The sequence below is a fragment of the Varroa destructor genome, unplaced genomic scaffold (genome assembly GCF_002443255.2).
Source record: "Varroa destructor unplaced genomic scaffold, Vdes_3.0 BEIS01000007.1, whole genome shotgun sequence".
Lineage (NCBI taxonomy): Eukaryota > Metazoa > Arthropoda > Arachnida > Mesostigmata > Varroidae > Varroa > Varroa destructor.
Window position 1 is genome coordinate 33644943 of NW_019211460.1, and position 19583 is coordinate 33664525.

Sequence of the window (19583 nt, forward strand, 5' to 3'; positions counted from 1 at the left end):
CACTTATAATGCGGTAATAACTTTTGAATAAAAGTGTTTCAACCCTAAACGACAGAAAGTATAATTCCGTGAGATAAACTTTGGAGACGTCAAGGTTAACAGTTCTATGTTGTTGCCGGTTAGCTTAGATTTCGTCGAGAAATGCGGTGCCATTACTACAGTATACTAAGCAGAGTACCATATATATATAGCTCAAATGAGTGATAAAAAAAAATCGTACTTTAATATCTATTCTGAATGGTTACGGTCGGCGCAGGAATATTTTGGATGCCTTTAAAATAGGGTATTGTTTGACGTTGAAGAAAAGAGGTATAGTCCTTTTTTCACATGTGAACATTAGTGATTTCGTATAAAAAACGCAGCGCCACATCACGAGTAGAAGGTGACGGAGCTAACTGTTTGTTAAATTTGCCGCTTTTTTTTAAACAGGCTCCGGGGGAGCACTCAGTGGCCAATAATAATGAGACCCCGAAGCTGGCCACATCCTGGTAGTCTTTCTGATTAGCTAATATTCGAAAATTCCGAAGAAGTGGTTGATAACGCCGAGTTGTACCGCAGAACTTTACTGCTTCGATCGGCGGTATTCTTCTCGCCCAGAGAGCTCCGCAGTACATCACCCAGGCCCGACTAAGGTGATACTCTTTTGATATGTTTGAAGGTATTATGACCCGTACTAAGGAAAATTCCGAATTAAGGAAGGCTCGAGCAATACGTTTCCTCGGGTACTCCAAATCACAGGTGCAAAGTATTTCGGGCATGGCTTTAACACCGATATCGTAACGTATCTGTCTTTGTATATCTGAGAATTCAACAGATATGTGCCCTCGCGGCACATATGAACACGGGTCCACGGCGCAATAGTTTTTGGCAAAACGGGAGCATATCGCGGCTTCATCGGTGTGGTCGATTGTAAAACGAGGTGAGTATGCGTGCTGAACGATTAAGTAGATGAGCAACCCTGCAGTGATGAGAACTATCAGTATACAGAGAATTACAAGCGCAACCCAAATGGGTTTCCTTCTTCTGCGGTAAGGAACCCACCTTAATCGAATCCTGTCGTTTTCATCGGACGGACGCTCACTGCTCTCGCTTACTATTCTGATCCGTGGATCAGCAATACACTCATTTCCTGCGGTCGTCATTATCATCGACGCAACCTTCACGTCTATCACTACTAGAACACGGAATTAGCAGTAATAACCGTACAATGAATATGTCGCACAATGGAAGTATCTGGGCTTAGAAACACGCGTTTCTATTATCTAACGCTTATGTGTACAATTAGAGTAACGGATTTGCTTAAATTGACTGGCGTCACTCTCCATGTGACCAGCTGCGATGTATTTGCCTACGGCACTTAGAATATCAAGGGAGACGATATAGCAGGAAAATAAAAACGTTTTATCTAATCTAGATCTATAATGACATTCGAAGGTCCTCTGGGCCACTACATCACTGTTTCAAAGCTAATGGCAACGACCAAATGCACGATTTACCCACGCAATTGAACAATTCCATTCTAATCAAATCGATATGCCATTCGAGCGCCATTAATTATCTTGGCAATGAGGTGATTGCATGCGTTTTTCTAAATAGGTCGTGTTACTTTAGTTAAAATAGCTGTATCTGAAAGAAACTTTAATACCTGCATCATGCAACCATCGATGCGACCTTTCAGAAAGGCACCCTTGGCATAAAAAAAAAACGTTTTTGTTATCGAAAGCAACACGAAAAGGTGAATTATTTTATAACCCGGACACGCAGCAACGTGAAAACAAAATATATAGAGAACGTTCTTTGCAGTAGAGCGCAATTATTATTTAACTAAAATTTCATTTTGTTATTGCTCTTAGATATTATTACTGCCATATGTATCACATCTATACAATCTTTATTTTTCATATATAATACTGAATTAAAATGAACAATTTTGAAAAAATTATAAAGTGAATACTTACTCTGTTAATGCACAGTGGCCGAAAAATTGATATCAGCTTGATAATTTTTGTCAATAGGAAACATCTATTAGTGACAGCTACTTCAAAAATATTGCTGTACAATATCCGTTACTAACGGATGTTTGCTGTGTCTTAAATATCGGAAATTCAAGTTTGCGACTCATTTCCCAACCGTATTTAGGAAGCAGATACACTTCTATCCACAAAGTCAATCAACTGCAAAGAAGTATTGCCTAATATTGGGTACTGGAAAAAGTAGGCCTACAGATAAGAAGAATCTATGCTTACATTTACGTTGTACTTGAGCGAAATATTATGTTTTTCCAAATATAAAATTTACAGAACGAGTTACCTAATATCTTTATACATACTCTTTATCTACTCAATATAATTAATAAACTCGTACATTAATATTAACAAGCCTGTTTATGCAATCACAATACCATCATATAACAAAAAAATTATATGTACAAATTATAATTATTTACCCATTTCTATATACCTATCAAAGCCAGACACACGCATGACCGGTGCTAACAATCAGACTGTCTCATAATCGTTCATATGTACAGCTGGATATGGTATGAGCATCTTCATTCGGACAATTACTCCCAGCGAATATAGTTTTGCTCAAATACTCTTAAGATGAAAAGCGTTCACCCTCTAGCTTCTCACATGTCCTCGGTACTCCACTTATACGCATGCTCTTCTTTAGCCAATTTCTCGTTTTTCACAGCAATGATCTTTGCCTCAAATCCATTGGAGCGATCAACGCCATCCCAGCGATATCCAGGCCAAATTCTAAAGCGATTCGGCGGAGGGTCTGGCCCATTGTACCGTGGCCTTCCATCGTTGTTCTGTTTCTTTTTCCTAATGAACGCCAACATTGGGTCGTCGGCATGCACAACCTGTAAATAAATAAGGAAGGAGTAAAATCTTACTTCTTACTGTAAAATTCAACTACAATACCTTAAAAGGCTTACCCTGCATTACATAAACACGGCGGACGCCAAGGTAAATTTCGCTTGTAGGTAAGCCACGTATATACTAAACTTCACATAGTTAAACATGCACGATCACGTACGCAGCGGAGCCTTTCATCAAGGTCAGCATCATCCGCCGCTCGGGCTAGGGGCTTTGAGGCTTCATGTACTGCATCTTCAATAAGCTGTTCCCGTTGTTTCCTTTGAACCACTCCGGAGTTCCATTGTTCATAAACCGCTTTACGACGAGCTTCCTTTTCTGCTTGCTCCTTTTTGGCAGCTTCAGCCGCCTGTTTCTTGGTGTTCCGTAAGCTTAAACGAGATCAGGAAAGAACTGTGTTAAATACATGTTCGATTTTTTGTATAAGAAAATATCCAAACATTGCATACTATACTGTTTGTGATTTTAAAGTAAAAAAACGTCGAACTTAAAGCTCAAACTGAGGCTCGTTAAAACATTTTACCTGATAACGTCGGGTGTATCGAGTACTTCTGCTTGCGTGATTTCTCGTTCAGGTCGTTCCGGGTCGCCTCGTTTATCATTTTTTCGTCGTCTACGAGGCGGGCTGCTATCTGCTTGACGGCGGCCCTCATGTCCCTCCTCATTTTTCTGTTTCTGCGTATTCCAACGGTCCATGCGGGGAGGACTGGCATCTGAGTCAGTTCCCACCTTTGCTCGATTTCTTGGAGGGCTTTCGTCTGAGTCTCGTTGCTGTCTAGAAGGGCTATCGTTCGAGTCCCGTCGCTTTCGTAGGGCACTCGCATTTAAATCTCGGCATTTGCTCTGGTAATTTCGTTCTACGTCCCGGCAAAAATTAAATAGAAAGAGACGAGTTATGTGTGACTATACGTACCGTGTTTTTGAATCACATAACAAAAGTCATTATTTTTAAAAATGTTAGCGGATGCTCCGATACACAGTCGTGTTGACAAATGAAGCATTAAAAAGGTCTTACAGTTTACGTATTAAAAGCTTACTATAACTGCAACTACTTATATTAATACTACCGTTCCGCATTCATTATACAAGTACTTAATTTACCTGTAGTTTTTCTCAGAGGGCTTTCATCGGACGATGAATCTCTTCGTTTCCGACGCCTGACTGGACTAGCATATGATGGACTTCTAGAATCACGACGACATGAGGAGCTGGAATCAAATGAACAGTTTAGTAGGTTAATTTTCATATGCAGGTAATACACAATTATGGATATATTTCTATGCGGGAATCAGGTCACGGAATTTTGATACAAGGGCATGACTCTGTGTCCTTTGCACAACGAGTTCTAGCAATTAGCACTGCATCAGTTATCAATGCCACCCTTCGTAGCAAGAAAATAAACGATAATATACCGGTTAATTTATTTAGTATTTTTCATAAAGATCAACACCATTTTTTATTTGGTCAATTGTGATCTTGAGATATTGTACGTATTATTAGTCCAAGTGGCCTAATTGACCTTGCATTTTGATGTGAATCCTTTTCGATAAAAGGCACCTCCCTTAAAGTTTTACTAAATGAGCGCATTTCTGGGGGTTGTTCGTCAACGACGGCGGCCACCTGCGGAGCATCTTCGCCTAGACTCCCCACATTTTCCGACTCCTCTGAATTTGAGCCTGTAAAATTCAATTCGATAATTATTCCTTACTTGCGTGTTTTTATATGCAAATGCGGTGGCTTGAACGGCTAAATTTCTCGCTGAGAAAGCCAGAGATCGTGAATTCAAGCCCCACCAATGACATACACTACGTAATGGTGCAAATAAACGAAAACGACATGATATCTATTTAATTCTGTTTTAAAACAGGTGACAAAGCTCGCAGTGATAGAAGCATGCTTATTTTAATTTCGAATATACTTTAAAACAACAAATTTCTTTGAGTGTTAAAGTGTCTTTTAGCAATGTTTATTTTCATGCAACCTTGCTAGGAGATAGAATTTGGCGAAAGAATCACTGAATTGCAATTCTCTAGCTAAAATAAAATACAAGAATTCTTATGTAATCTGGTTTGTGAAATTGTATGTAATATTATTATAATATATTGAATAGATTTATTTTTGTACCGATCTTGTCTATTATTTGATTCAAACATGAAACCTACCAGTCCTGACGTCTTTCATATCGACGTTTGCATCAAAAATTTTTAAATTCGGTAGTTTCGCCAATTTGACCTTCTTTCTAGTTTTAATTTTTTTCTTCGGCTCCTCAGGTTCCATATATCGTTTTAAATAGTCCATTTTCGTTGCCATATTTGCCGTTCTTCACACACTGTGCAGCCTTCTGTAATAAACAAAGTTACTATGATTATCTTTTTTGCACGAAATTGCAAAACAAAGTTTATTCACCACTTTATTTTGGACCAATACACAAAATCATATTTTCATATAGTACAAATAGAAACTACACACACATTTACATACATAAATAAGCTTCGAAGTATTTTTATTTCACTGTGAAGAGATGGAATATTGTTCGGGCCGCTTTATTCCAAGCAACAAATAGCAGACGATGAGTACGAATGCAAATACAACAACAACAATGGAGCATTTGTGCTTATTTCACTATATGCTTTCACTAAGGGTGTGTTGTTAAACATACATAGGTATATTACATATATATAGTCAAGAACGAGTAAAACATTCATTCTTTAGGACATCAAAGACAGAACGTATCATAATATCTCTATCGAGTACATTGTCGTCTGCTCACTGTCAATAAACAAACGCTGAAGTGAGTTTCTTTTTGTGCTGCGGAGCCTGTGCCATACATAGACCAGGTAAAAATTAGAAAGTTCTTCAAATGGCTTTGAATATGATGTGTAACTATGCGCTGAACTCTAAGAGGGTTAAATAGTAGCTAAGGCAGGGGTATTGTCTATTCAAAGGTATATTTTGTGTACCGCACTCTTCTTCAAAAATTATCCTGTTCAAAAATCGAGTCCTAATGACAATCTGCTCTGATTTAACAGTTATATCTAAGTCTCTCCTTTTTCTTTATGATAAAAAGATAGGTGACCAACGAGATACACAACGACAAGGTTAAGGTGAACAACCGTATTCCAAAAATACGAAGCATTACCTTTAATGTTGGCAGGAATCTTTTTCCAATGGTTGTTCGGTTCAAATAAATTGGAAAAATTTTATGTGACATGAAGATGTGGATTGCGATCATCGAATGTTTGCATATTCACGGATAATTTTGTAGTCTTACGCGTGTGCTTTATATTGCAGAATTGACATACGATGGACTTCCAACATCGTGTTGGAGGCAAGACAGGCACGGGCGGTGTCGCATCATGGAGTGAAACGAACCGAGATCGTCGCGAGCGACTTCGGCAGTTGGCGCTCGAAACAATTGACCTTCACAAGGATCCCTATTTCATGAAAAATCACTTGGGTAAGAACTAGTCGGCTATAAGCTATGCTTATGTAAAATCAATAGCTGCTGATTGTCATTTGTTCTTTATAACTGTTATTGTAAGTACACGTTTCTTTGTTAAAACATAGCAGTGTGTAATGGACAGCGATATCTTGGGAAACAAACCCTTACATAATGTGATGATAATCACATTGTGTAAGGGTTTATGAAAAATTGTTTTATGGAAAGATATCTAAATAATTCAATAACCATTTGAATTACATTTATTGGTCTAATGCCGTTTTTGCTAATATTATTTCAAATACAAGGATAACAATTCATAAATGTTTATGACAGAATTTCTCACTGTACGTACAAAGCTAGGTGAGCATTGAATTGGATATGATAGATACGCAAATGGAAGGTGTTCGACCATGCGAGCTGGAAATGATTTACATGGTTATTCCATGATTGCCTAGTTATGTTTTGAATTCTGTTTGCAGGATCGTACGAATGTAAACTCTGTCTGACGCTGCACAATAATGAGGGTTCGTATTTAGCGCATACCCAGGGCAAAAAGCATCAGCAGAATCTTGCTCGACGTGCTGCAAGAGAGGCTCGAGACAACCCTATCCAGCCAGCGCCGGCAAAACCCCGTGTCGACATTAAGAAATTTGTCAAAATCGGACGTCCAGGGTACAGGTTAGCAGAAATTATGGTAAAATGGTAGCACATGCATGGAAGTGCTTCTCTTTAAATAAAAATCTATGTGATTTGTATCGGTCCGCTTTGAATGAAACAATCACTCTTTTACTTACTTATTGCATTATTACTATATTTCAATTTCAGAGACAAGAATTCATCCTAAAATTTTTCTGCGCATAAATGCATATTTACAGGGTGACAAAACAGCGTGATTCTGAAACCGGGCAGCAGTCCCTGCTTTTTCAGGTGGACTATCCAGAGATTTCAGAATCGGTCGTGCCTCGCCATCGATTCATGTCCGCTTATGAACAGAAAATTGAGCCGCCAGACCGTAAATGGCAATACCTTCTATTCGCCGCAGAGCCCTACGAGACCATCGCGTTCAAGGTATAACATTCGAAAATCAAAATTAAGAAATAATAAGAAAAGTTAGTGTTTCTTTATGGATTGCCTGAGTGAATTTCGCCATATTGGGTCTGATTTTCAGAAGTACAGAAATTCGGAGTAACTATAACAGTCACTACGACAAAATGCGAAATGCTATTCATACGCCAGTATTCTTCCACGCACTACTTTGCTTAATTACTTATATACCGAACTTGAGGAAATATATAGGTCTGAATGCTGTATGCTTTGTCATACGACATCTTTATGATATATAAGTTACTTCATTTATTATTAAGAGAGACATATTATAGTAATGGCTACTTTTATCGTTTTCCTGTTTGAGTTTAGGTGCCTTCTCGTGAAGTCGATAAGAGTGATTCAGAGAAGTTCTGGACGTTGTGGAACAAGGAAACAAAACAGTTTTTCTTGCAGTTCTCATACAAGCTGCCGAAAACAATGTTTTAGCATATCTTGATCAAATTATCGTTATTTGTATTTATGAATATATTTAATAAAAGCCATTTTGTATTTCTCACAACGCTTACTGCTATCATCGCACTATATGTGTCAAATAACGCTAAATAATAATTTAATTTATAAATGTTATCTTCATTTTCACTTCACTTAAACCTTGCGCAGTTCTAGAACATAGTTAACATCAGTATATATTCACTTCTACAATTATCCCAAGAGAATCGGTTATTCAGTCATTTCTTTGAAGACATGGATAGCATTTAGTATTATTAGAAAAGTGTCTTACATAGATGGATACTGAGACGAAGTAAGTTGTAGATTTAGTCCAAACTCCATAATGTCACGGCCATTGAAATAGGGTCCATTTGATGGCCATAGCGCATCTCTTAAAAACGTTGTGTAAGTCGCACACTTGTAATTCTCTAAGACGTTTCGGTCCTTGTGAAAAAATAACGATAACGTTTTTGAATTTCAATTTGTGCAACGTCCGTGGTTGCCTAATAAATTGACATTTTCATACTTGAAATATACTACTTTTATTTATGTACTAGTCATGTGGTAAGTTTTCGGATATCCTGTGTTGTTATAACAGCCCATCATTATCCTTGAGGCGGCTAACAAAAGCCTGATGACACTGTTTGTTTGTACTGCACCCACTTAATAAACCTTCAGTAACTACAGAAATGTCTACTGGAGCTAGCGTATTGCGAAGGTATCGGCACCGAAACGTATCAAAAAGCAGACGATGAGAGGAGAAGGTGCATCAGATTTGTTCATAAGTGCGAGAGTAAATCAACCTTTAGATTAATTATAATATTAAACATATATCTATTATGCATTTTTCATAATCTGGCGAGGTAGTAATGACCTATTTTACTTCATAATTGCTATCCCCGTTTCGTATTGTAGCCTGAGATTAAATTTCTGTTTTTCTCAAAGTAATATTGGTGTCTATGTGACTGCTCGGAATGATTACGTGTTGCCGGTATGGGTGGCATTGAAGGGCAATATGTGGATGGCCCAGATATACGCGGATTTTGCAGATCAAATCTAGAACGTTTGTCTGATATTTTGATTACCAGCGAGTAGGCCAATTGCAAATTGTATAGTAGCCACTTGTTAGTTTTTCTCACTTGCGTCTAACTAGTCTAACAACATTATTTCACGAGTTGCATTTGACGGCTATGTAAAAGGCTAAGGTCAAGTTATTGACAAAAAAGAGGTTGTGTGGGCAGAGGTAACACATCAGCCTGGCCTCTGATTTCGGCCGGACGGGGAGGTAAAAGATTTTTTATTTCGTTTTGAATCACACTCGTTTAGTTTACGCGAAAAGAATATAGGGCGTTTCAAGTTTCATATCCTTCCATAATGCTGTTAGGCGTTGCTTCAGGCGACTGGCTCCCAGCACGACACGAGGCATGTGTGCTCTCGGTCTCAAAACTAGATCGCCTCACGTGTTCCTAAACTTAGTAGGTTGATATTCCGGGGCACGCGAGGCGTATTTTACTCGAAGATCCAACTCTAGCGAAAGCATGTTCTTCCGTTACCCGTTTCTTGCTTGTTTTTCAACGAAACAGATTATATTAGGTAATTGTTGCATGTAATGTTATAATATATTAAAGGATGTTTCATGCACAGATAAATAATGCACGACTGATAAGAAATATAGAAATCAACTTTTATTATAAACATTGTACGCGTAAATACTGTCTCGGTTTGTTTGATGGAAGGTGCGTGGTGGGTTATGAAGGTAATGTTAAAAGAAGATTATGTGCTATGAACGTGTATAGTGGGAAATCAATCATTAAAATAGCTGTCAAATATGGCTTAACACCTATTGTGCGTATTGATCAAATTACGCAGGTAGTCATTCTTGCGTAATTTTGCTGCTGCGGTATATGTCGAGGATATTGTTGAGGCTGACGTCGACGGTGCTTCCTAGCCAGACGTTGAAGATCTTCTTGGCACCTAATAGTGTAGACAGGACTAAAATCATCCTTACGAACACGAATCTCGTCGTCTTCCATCCAGCAGTACTTGAAATCATGTTCGTATGTAAAGCGTTTTGCTTTTCCAAGAAGAAGCTTAGTTTCTAAAGGTAATTGGCGGTTGACGGTAATCCTCACGCTCGGAAATGTCCTGTCAATATCCGTGGCGTAAACCATAAAGTCGTTCCATTTCCAGTATGCTGTAACACATGCCAGGAACCTGTCACGTATATCTCTATCCGCAAATACGGCTACAATATCAGGCGATCGAGAATAAAGCCTGTACGATTTCTGAAAGTGGAAAAATTGTAAGGGCTCTCGACAACACCTTTCAATCATTGATTCTTCTAGATCAAAGCCAACTACCCGTGCGACTGCAAATAGCAACTGTATTGGCTGCTCTTTTGGCTTAATGGGGAAATTTATAAGGTCGACTGTTCGACCCATTAAATCGCTAGCATCTTCCACAGTATCGTATATGATCGGAGATTGACACCGCGACAACTCTCGTGGCATACATTTAACAGTACCATCGAGAAACGTTCCACATGCGAGGACGTTCCACTTTGAGGTAACAATTAGCCGTGTTGGATGTATGTCATTTATCGCCGATATCGGCTTTCGAAAGTGACCAAGGACTTTAAGCAGGTCGACGGACACATTGAGGTTAGTACATGCTACAATACTGCAATGTAACTGGCAAGTATCACGGTCTAACAGGCTTTTGCCAAGGTCACGGAAGGCTTTTTCAAGCGCACGTTTAAGTTCCTCGATCCGTTTACGACACGCGGGGTCTAGGCACGCTACAATGTACCTCGTTTCTGTTTTTGCTAAATAGGAAAGCTTATTAAAACGAATTCGCAGGTTTGTAAAGCGTCCACGATTATCGAACATAAAGGCCTTTAAACGTTTCTTAAGCACATCTTCGCCAACGCGCAAATCGCAAGCCCATAGAGTAACATGCACTTTGGATTTGTTGTACACGCTGTATTTTCGTCTCTCTTCACTAGAATTTGTACCAGGCCACAGCCTCATCTTTAGGTTTTCGGCCACATCGCCTAATGCGTCCAACGATTCTTCGTCATCAACTGGTAAGCTTATGTAAAATCGACGCAGCTCGGACTCCATCGGAATACCCATGGCCCTGGCTGCCGTTTGTAAATGGAAACAAGTCCTCGCAAGTCGCTCGTGGGTTTCAACCTGCAAGCGCAAGGCGGGTGATTGCTAAGGTATTAAATATGTATATATATGTGTATATATATTAAATTCATTTTTCGATCAGAAATTACTGGCTGCTTTGCGCACGAAGTAACGACATGTACACGATACTTCGCAATTAAGAAACACTTTTAGTATGTTTTGGATTTTATAGTTATGAGTGAAAAGCTCATTAAAAATTGAATCCTTCCTTCGACGATTGAGTGAACTGTGTTATAGATCCTGCTGAGTAAGCACACCCCAGTATCTAAAAACCGAAACGGTTAGTTCATCGTCGGAAAATTACTTGGAGGTAGTGTTTAGAGTCTGTCTTATATTCGTGGTCACGCGAAAATCGTAACCTTTTCAAAGTTTAGCAGGCTTAGGTAAGAGGTATATTTTTAGGATTCACGCACTGCTGATTAACATTGCAAAATCATTATTCCTTCTTGGAATTTTCTCATATTTTTTTGTGAAAAACAGCGGAGTTGTTCTATTTTATTCTGAACCTATGACTGTGGACCATAATAAGGCAGAGATATGCCACTTGCCATATGAATATAACGCTGGACGAAACACCAGCTGAGAAACGGAGCGATATACACAACTGACGAACAAGAAGAGGAAGAAAGAGAAGGAGACAAAAAAAAAAAAAAAAAAGGTTTCCAGTTTGTTTTCGCCGACATAATTCTTGCCATTGTTTCGTTTTTTATCGTACATCTAAGTATTTGCGCAAAATTGATAACACGCATATTCTCACCTTGAGGTTAAAAACAGGTGCAGAGTCTGCTCTCGCTGCCTGCGAGCATCGGAGCTTCGTTGTTTGTCCACACGCGTCCTTTTTAGTGCGATTCTTAAATCTTGATTGGCGAAGTCGATTAATTAACTTATTTCCTAACAAGCAACTTTATTTTTATATGTCCAGAGCATTCAGATAGCCAACCGTTAAACTGTTGAACCTATACTAAGGTCTCGGCTCTTGAATAGTTAATCCAGGTGACATGTAGACGAATTTTAGTCGCTTGGAAACGTTATTGGCAAATCGGATACGGGAAATTGTGAGTTCCCTTTTAGCGCTATCGTACTTCAAGGCTCTGTTAAAAGTTGCACGGCTAAAAACAGTATTTTTGTGATTCTCCATATCAAAAGATATCAATACGGAGAATGCCACCTCAGGAGATGGCCAAACAGATCTGTGGCAGTTTCCTAGTTTGCCGTTAATTTACACGCGTGGAGAGTATTGCAGACTCAGCAAAATCGACTGTTGGATGACACTGTGTTGGTCGATCTGTCCGCAAATTTGTCAATATAGTGAACGGATTGCAGGAGAACAACTAGCGTTTTTAGCAATTAGCTTTGACTATTCGTGAAGTGGCACTTCATGTACCTAATGGAACGTTTAAAATATGATCGCTCCGACATGTCGCGCACCAGATCGTGACGTGTCGTGGACACGGAACTACAGCGGTCAGCTAGTTGAAAATACGAATTTTTATTGTGGCAAACAGCATGCAGAAAACGACGAAACTAAATAAAGAACTGTTTATGGTGGTGATTTGACCAGCAAAGGATAAAGGGTAATGGTATCGATAACCATTACAACTAAATGGAAGAAATCTAACACGATGTTACAAGGAGTGGTACCATAATATTACAAACTAAATAATGTAAGTTTTTGTACATGTGAATGACGCCGTACAAATTAGACATTCAGTCTCAGAAGTATTTTATAGACAATAAAGCAGCTGATCTACTGCGTAATACAAATCGTACCAGCATAATAATCTCTTGGGAACTCAAATTAACAAAAACTATATCAGTATATCTGTCTGCCTATATCTATCTATATATACCTATCTATCTATATAAATAAATTCTATTTTTTTTTTTTGAATAACAGTATTTAAAGTCGTTCTCTTTTTTGCGGCTTTTTCTTCCCGGGAAATCGTGTAGTAGCGATGTCCGTTTTGGGATGAACTGAAATTTTCTTACTTGACCAATGACTGTCCGCTACGATAGCTATCACTTCGTAACGATGATTCTTCCAACACGCACGGTCGATTGTTTCAAATATTATTGCATATCTGCGATTGAAGACTGGATGCTTAGACAACAGGAATTATTCCCACACAATAACGAAAGAAAATGTTGACCTCGATTACCGTTGCTCTTATTAGAACAAGCCACGATACAACAGCACAATTAATTCTCGTCACGAATTTTGAAAAATCATCCAAGTCAATAAACTACAATGGTGCGGTACAGTAATATAAAACTGAATATTTCGTCTGCCAAAAGCTTGATTTTTTCCACCATGTTTCAGTAATGAGGGTTAACGATCGAACGCACAGAATTATATTATGTTTTCATTTATATTTATATCACAGAGAGCGTCACAAGACCCTATCCTAAATCGTTTTCTAATTATTAGTGGGAACTTATTTACTATGCAGACGTTGTAGAACTATAACATGAATACATAAAGCCATCCGATAGCAGGTAACAAAATTTTGTGTTTTAAAAAAGACGATTTTGCACAGCACAAAATTTAGGCCGGCTTTTAAACCCGGATTTCACTGTACTATAGTCATTAACTAAATAACTGAAGTTGCAACTATCTCTAAGGCTAAGTGTTGTCTACGTCTTACCATACCAAGTATGCTAGTAAAAATTGGACTGACTAGTTCCTTCTACGACATAGGTTTAGATAACGATGCCACGATGTAAACGATTAGAAGAACCAATACCCAGAATGCGCCCCGAGGCGTGTGCACCTAAATGTTTTCTGCATCGGCTTGCCTCTTTAATCAAAATTTCCCTTCAATGAGAGCAGACGTGGTACTACACACGTTTGGCACCTTAAGCTTCAAACTCCAACAAGTTTCGCACTAAGCTACCATCTTTCCGATCTGTGGGCATACGCCAGGGCCGATATAGAAGCGCTTTAGTGCTTGCTGAATAGTTTTTCGAATGTCTGCATCTACACCCGTCTTGGAGGAACAGGACATGACCGCATCTTCAGTTTGGGCTTACGCGATCTGCAACAGCGCTGCGTTCCCGTTAATTTGATACAGGAGCCCGTCAACGAGTATATATGCAGGAACACCTACTCCTGTATCATTTCTAACGATAACCTCGTTTAGATGAGGGTTTGCCTGTTGCATGTGCTTGACATTGGCCGCCTCGAGGCCCAATAAGGGCTTCCAGCTGATGTGCCGCAAGCGATCCAGGGCCAGAATTCTTGCTATTTCTAGAGAGTCATTACATTAACCGCGATAACGCGCCCACGTTAGGGTTTGCCGGGTCATATTCTGCCAATTCCAGGGCCCACCGGACTTGTTGGGACAGAGGCCCTTCTTCAATGTTTTAGCTAGTTGTCGCTACAAATATTTCTGTTATTTTCAAATTTGTACTCTTTGCAAAATATAAAGTAACATTTTCTTTAATCTGTGAACATACATATATCCCGTAATACAGTATCAATGAGTTTATTAACAAAGACTAAACATTTTTGTCAATTGTTTCCGTACTGAATATGAAAAATTAGAATGGAATAAAAAAAAACGCTTAGTCACCAGGATATTAAAGGAGTGCACCCATATGTTAACTACCCCGAAGTTTATGATACAAAATCATTGTATCTACACAAATATTATTTGGTTTTATTACACGTGCAGTAGTTTACTATTACGATTCACATAGTCGGAAACCATTTTCGAACCAGAAGATTTCCTTTTTGCTAACTTTGTTTTCATTTAACCCGTTTATAGCTTTAATCGCAAGCGCTATTGGATGTTGCGTTGGGAGTAAAGGACACTCAAATTACCATATCTATCAACGTGTTCGTGAAATGTAACTGCCGAAATCTAAAATTTTGTCGGATAATTATTCCTGCTCAACTTTGTAAGATGCATGGTTCTATTGACGTCTACAGCCATAGATTAAATCACCACTGAATACAACGCTTATGCAGTTAAGCCATTGGACGGAAGTTTCGCTTTTGATCGAATCTGTGGCATGGAACATAACTATTAAGTCTTGTTAAGGAAGTTGTTTGTTGTTAGGTAGACCACAAGGACTATCACAGAACATTATTCTGTATGAACATAACTTCGTTCACAACTCTGGAAAGATGGTTATGGTGCTAGGTTTTCTAGTAAGATCACATGGAGACAACGAAAGCTGTAGTTTCTATTACATTGATTCCCTTGTGTGAGTGGCACGTGGCTTACGGTGGAAGCCTTGCATCGTTTATTTAGTTACAACATGGCGATCTAAGCAATTCGCGACACTCATGCGTGATTCAACGTAACTCCAGATACTCTATGTATACTTTTGCAAGGCCTTTCGAGTCGCGAGGCATTCGTTAAAGGTAGGAATACGCAATCGTCTAAAATATCATTTGAAGTTCTCTATCGACAGGCGCGTTCCAACGAGGACGTAAATAAGCAGATTTTGTATAGTGAAGCTTGGTTCGAAAATATTATCTAGATGCTCCAAAGTAGACGTTTTCCCATATCCTCTCTACGTCGTAGGTAGCCTTTAGGCTATGAGAAGATAAAGAGTGCTGATGGTAGACATCGCTACCAGGGTCTTTCTGTATCTATTCCAAGCATGCATCTACCGTTGAAATTTTTTTCGCCTTCGTGGGCGAGGGGACGGTCTCGCAATAGAGATCGCGTCTTTTTGCGTAATTTTGAAGTGAACTCTAATTTTTGTGGTTGACGAGACCATCGGCAAACTTCACGGAACTCAATGACAAACGTCTAGTGGTATATAGTCGAATGATAGCTGGTCTGTGTCTCGGCGGTAACATAACCTACTACCGATATCTGGCGCAAGATTTCGTAATGTTAATTTGAAGGAATTAAATATTGAGTTTTCGACTCGCTGACATTAAGTTTATTAGTTGCTGCTGTTTTTCAAGGCTCTAGAGGGAAAGTCACAGTAAAAATTTTTTTTAAACGCACGTTAGTTTCCAGTGCATGCCGGTCATTTAAAACTCTACGCCGGTAGCGCACCGAAAACAAACGGCAATACGTGTCTGGTACTGTTTACCGGAAAAATAGACGCCTGTGTGGCCTCAGGGTACTCATTGTTTCCTTCACAAGGGCTCACTAGTCCTTTTAATTTACAGGACTAATTGCTGTTTCCTACAATGAACGTCCGAACGCCCAACGAATGATTTTGAGCGTCTGTTGAAATCTACTTGCAGGCTAAATTTCTGACACGTTAGATATTCTAGCCTCATGACCAGTCCAGGTCATTTTCGCAGATCATGACTTGGCCTTTCGAACCGTAGATGCACTTCGGAAAATGCGGAACGTGCGCATCGATTGTGGTCCTATATAAGCAATAGCAAGCGAATAGCAGTGCAAAGAGGACTATTGTCACGTAAATGTTCTGCCACATATTATCTACCGGCGGCGGCGGTGGCGGCGGCGGCGGCGGCGGCGACTGTAAGCACGAGCTCTCTACTGACGTTTTTCGTTCAGCCGCTTCCAACATCGCCCTGTGGGAACAGAACGCTGGTTGAGGCGTTGGATTTTGACCGCCTGACTTTACGATCGAGTGAAGTTTTGAAGTGTTATATATATAAACATACATATATACATGTATGCAATGATAGAAGTCCGCTTGCACACATACTTCGACAATATGCAAGATAGCATAGAACGTGGTGGTTAAAGATTCAAGCTGAGAGATAAAGGGTGCGGTTGGGACCAGATTAATGAAATGTACAAGCTAATTGCTCGATACCTAAAAAGGAGAAATGTACTAGTTAGATAACAGAAAAAACGAATACACTCATTATTTACTGTATGATGTTGGGTGGATTATGCACGGCGTTTCGCTATAACAGCGACGTGGCGAAGATCAATCTGCAGAATCAACGCAAAGAACAAAGTTTGAGAATTACTAGTAGTAGTTTTTGCAAATTATCGTATTTCGCGACTTTTTTTTTTTCGTTGTAACTTATTCGGATTTTACGTAGGAACTTGACAACTGTTTTCCGATCCTAGTAATCGATTATGCAGAGAGGACAATGTAAGCTTCTCAAATGGTCAGTTATCCAAATAGACCTTCGTTGGCGCGTTGCAAACTCAAAACCAGCCAACTCTGTGCATAGTAGGATATAACATTCTGTTGTTCACTATTTCTATTAATGTGCATCCTAACAAAGGCAACCTGCCAAGCTAAGTTAAATATGAAATTCGGTTATGGTAGAGCACAAACAAAGTCGTGAGTAACCAGTTGCTTTGATGGGAAAGATTTTCTCCATGTTTTGTTATGAGCCTAAATAGGTCGCATTCGTAGTCCACTTCTTCCACTAATAATGTCTATTTTATTTTTTTAAATAGTCTCTTACAAACTCGTATGGCTTCTGTTGAAACCGTGCTTTTCTAGATTGAACGTTGTGATTTTTTCGATTATTTACACGGTGTCTTGGACAGCTAAGCCTCTGGTGAGATATAAGGTGTCGCTGCTTCGAGTTCCGTAAATAATCCACAAATAATATACAGAAATTTGTTCAATATAGAAGTTATTTATTTAATATTGATTTTTAATACTTGGCACGGACGTTATTGATCCAGGGTACGTAGTGTGACACCAGCGTAAAAACCGCTGGATGATTAATGGAGCCGCAGAGAACGCCAAAGCTGGTGACACCGACAAGCTTATATTCGCCGTTGCTGAGGCAAGCAAGGGGGCCACCAGAATCACCATAGCACGTTCCTGGCCCAGGGGATTCCACGTAGCCAGCGCAGATTTTTGAATCGGTGATACGGACTCTGTGTATGTTACGGTGTTGCATTTCACAGATCGCGCTGAAGGTGAAACATGGGGAAAGCATGTACGTAACGTCTAAGTAAGTATAACCTTGTCATGAATACATATTCGTCATTGTCGACCACACATAATCATTAAGGATTACCGAAATTTCAACATACTTGCTTACGATCGGCTGGTCGGCCTTGAGAAGCACATCAGAGAGGCTACCTCGGGGGCTTATTCTGCCCCAGCCTGTCGATACACAGATAGAATTTTTGAAAGCGTTTTCATCTGCACTGGTGGGCAAGCAAATGGGAGCTGCAGTGTCACCGTCCAAGGTGATGCTTCTGTCGACCTTTATAAGCATAATGTCATCCTAGGGACAGGTTCAAAGATGCACAAAGAGACCACAACGATTAGTAGGTAGATCTGGTTAACAGCTGTCCAGACGCGAGCACAATGTTCGAGAGTCGATCACGGAAAAGCAAATCAGAATTGTAGTCTTTTAATATTCGCTGACAGCGGTAAACGTTCTAGCTAAAATCTATCTATGTTGCATGCACTAAACCTTCGTTCATATTTTTTTAGAAGAACTCAGTGCAAAAAAACGGAGTTCGTTAGTACAAAATGACCAGTTTTTTTTTATGAAATGCACACGTGTTTGCTATTGCCGCTAGTATGCAGAAGTGTTGTTGGCTTTCCAGTTAAGATATGTGAGTTAGCACGGCGTTAGGGAATATGGATTTATAGAAGAATAACTAAAAACCTAACTACATTGCTATAGAAGCATTATCAAAATCAATCTAGAGCTGCACTTCTAGTAACACTGCGAGGATAAACGTGACAGCGTATTTATTGATTGGTGGAACTATCGTTTTCTATGAAGTACGTGCATGTAATAATCTGCAATCGTATGGCAAACGTTCATAAACTACTGACCTTCATAAGGTGCTTGTCCCATCCCGGATGGTGGACAGCTTTCTCAATCCTGAAAATTTGGATGGTGGGTTCTCTCTTTGTCAGGTTATGGGCACCGACTATGATGCGGTAAAGCCCATCGGAGGTGTAGCAATGAGCTGCGGTCAGGATCCATCGGTCGTCAATAATAGACCCACCACAATTGTGCGTCCATTTGTTAGGTTGCCACCAGCTTTTATTGTCGAGGATCTGCGATTAAGTAATGGATTTTTACCTCAGTACAGTTCTTGTCTAGGAAACAATAAAGGAGGGATGGCGAAGTTTATCTCTGGATCGATCCAGGGATATGTCAAAATGGCGGGGTCGTACTGTAAATGTAGACTGATCTCAAAAGTGCCCGCATTCTGATTCTCCCTATGCGTACATATCATGAAGAGATCATAATGGAAACAATAGAACACACAAGATGCCCTATTTCATTGACAAATACGCAGCAAGGGTCAAATTTGTGGCAAGTGCTGATCAGTACATACCTGAAACGAAACTTGCCAAGGGAACTCGTGTGGAATTGCTTCCTGACCACCAACGATGTAGTTGTAATCTTGATCAAATGCACTACGCTGCGGTAAGTTGCTGCGTCTACCGCATTTTTGTCCTGCAGCAAAGGCCGTAATCATCGCCATGAAAACGAAAGTGATCTTCATTCTGTTCAGCGCCTTTGTATTTTACACCCAAACTGTAACTGCGGGCATATAACCCTATGTCACGGTTAGAGGGCTATATATACAAAGACTCCATCTTATGATTTATAGCGATAAGGTGTTGTATATCTTTTTGTAT

General features: G+C 39.5%; 4 protein-coding genes and 1 long non-coding RNA gene across 10 annotated transcripts in view; 2 read left to right on the forward strand and 3 right to left on the reverse strand.

Annotated features, from left to right (window-relative positions):
* Nucleotides 1-2365: 2365 nt before the first annotated feature.
* Nucleotides 2366-5507, reverse strand: LOC111254582 (uncharacterized). Of its 3 annotated transcripts, none has more exons than XM_086975691.1 (7): nt 5364-5507; nt 5045-5220; nt 4402-4558; nt 3984-4090; nt 3406-3739; nt 3043-3253; nt 2366-2866 (listed from the first exon to the last, which is right to left on the reverse strand). In XM_086975691.1, exons 2-7 carry the CDS (start codon nt 5190-5192, stop codon nt 2630-2632), a joined length of 1194 nt encoding a protein of 397 aa, XP_086831817.1. In that variant the 5' UTR covers nt 5193-5220; nt 5364-5507; the 3' UTR covers nt 2366-2629. The 3 variants fall into 3 exon arrangements, with proteins under 3 accessions (XP_086831817.1, XP_022671295.1, XP_022671296.1); XM_022815560.2 differs by having other exon boundaries at nt 5045-5223; XM_022815561.2 differs by having other exon boundaries at nt 5045-5223; nt 5354-5458.
* Nucleotides 5508-5577: 70 nt separating this feature from the next.
* On the forward strand, nt 5578-7930 carry Sf3a2 (splicing factor 3a subunit 2). Of its 2 annotated transcripts, none has more exons than XM_022815562.2 (5): nt 5578-5719; nt 6174-6339; nt 6804-7002; nt 7200-7392; nt 7741-7930. In XM_022815562.2, the coding sequence occupies exons 2-5, from the start codon at nt 6186-6188 to the stop codon at nt 7855-7857; spliced, it is 663 nt and encodes a 220-aa protein (XP_022671297.1). In that variant the 5' UTR covers nt 5578-5719; nt 6174-6185; the 3' UTR covers nt 7858-7930. The 2 variants fall into 2 exon arrangements, with proteins under 2 accessions (XP_022671297.1, XP_086831820.1); XM_086975694.1 differs by lacking the exon at nt 5578-5719 and adding an exon at nt 5805-5827.
* Nucleotides 7931-9523: 1593 nt separating this feature from the next.
* Nucleotides 9524-12349, reverse strand: LOC111254581 (uncharacterized). Its single transcript, XM_022815559.2, has 2 exons — nt 11812-12349; nt 9524-11054 (listed from the first exon to the last, which is right to left on the reverse strand). Exon 2 carries the CDS (start codon nt 10992-10994, stop codon nt 9717-9719), a length of 1278 nt encoding a protein of 425 aa, XP_022671294.1. The 5' UTR covers nt 10995-11054; nt 11812-12349; the 3' UTR covers nt 9524-9716.
* Nucleotides 12350-12571: 222 nt separating this feature from the next.
* LOC147754612 (uncharacterized) overlaps nt 12572-19583 on the forward strand; it is a 28527-nt gene continuing 21515 nt past the window's right edge. For 2 of the 3 annotated variants that reach the window (XR_015317701.1, XR_015317702.1), the window contains exon 1: nt 12572-12718. This is a non-coding gene — a long non-coding RNA (uncharacterized LOC147754612). Of the gene's footprint in view, nt 12719-17781; nt 17923-19583 lie in introns of those variants that run through there. The other variant, XR_015317700.1, reaches the window with a different exon arrangement.
* LOC111254487 (elastase-1-like) lies at nt 17579-19467 on the reverse strand. The gene is made up of 4 exons (XM_022815382.2): nt 19277-19467; nt 18765-18992; nt 18005-18201; nt 17579-17881 (listed from the first exon to the last, which is right to left on the reverse strand). The coding sequence occupies exons 1-4, from the start codon at nt 19445-19447 to the stop codon at nt 17617-17619; spliced, it is 861 nt and encodes a 286-aa protein (XP_022671117.1). The 5' UTR covers nt 19448-19467; the 3' UTR covers nt 17579-17616.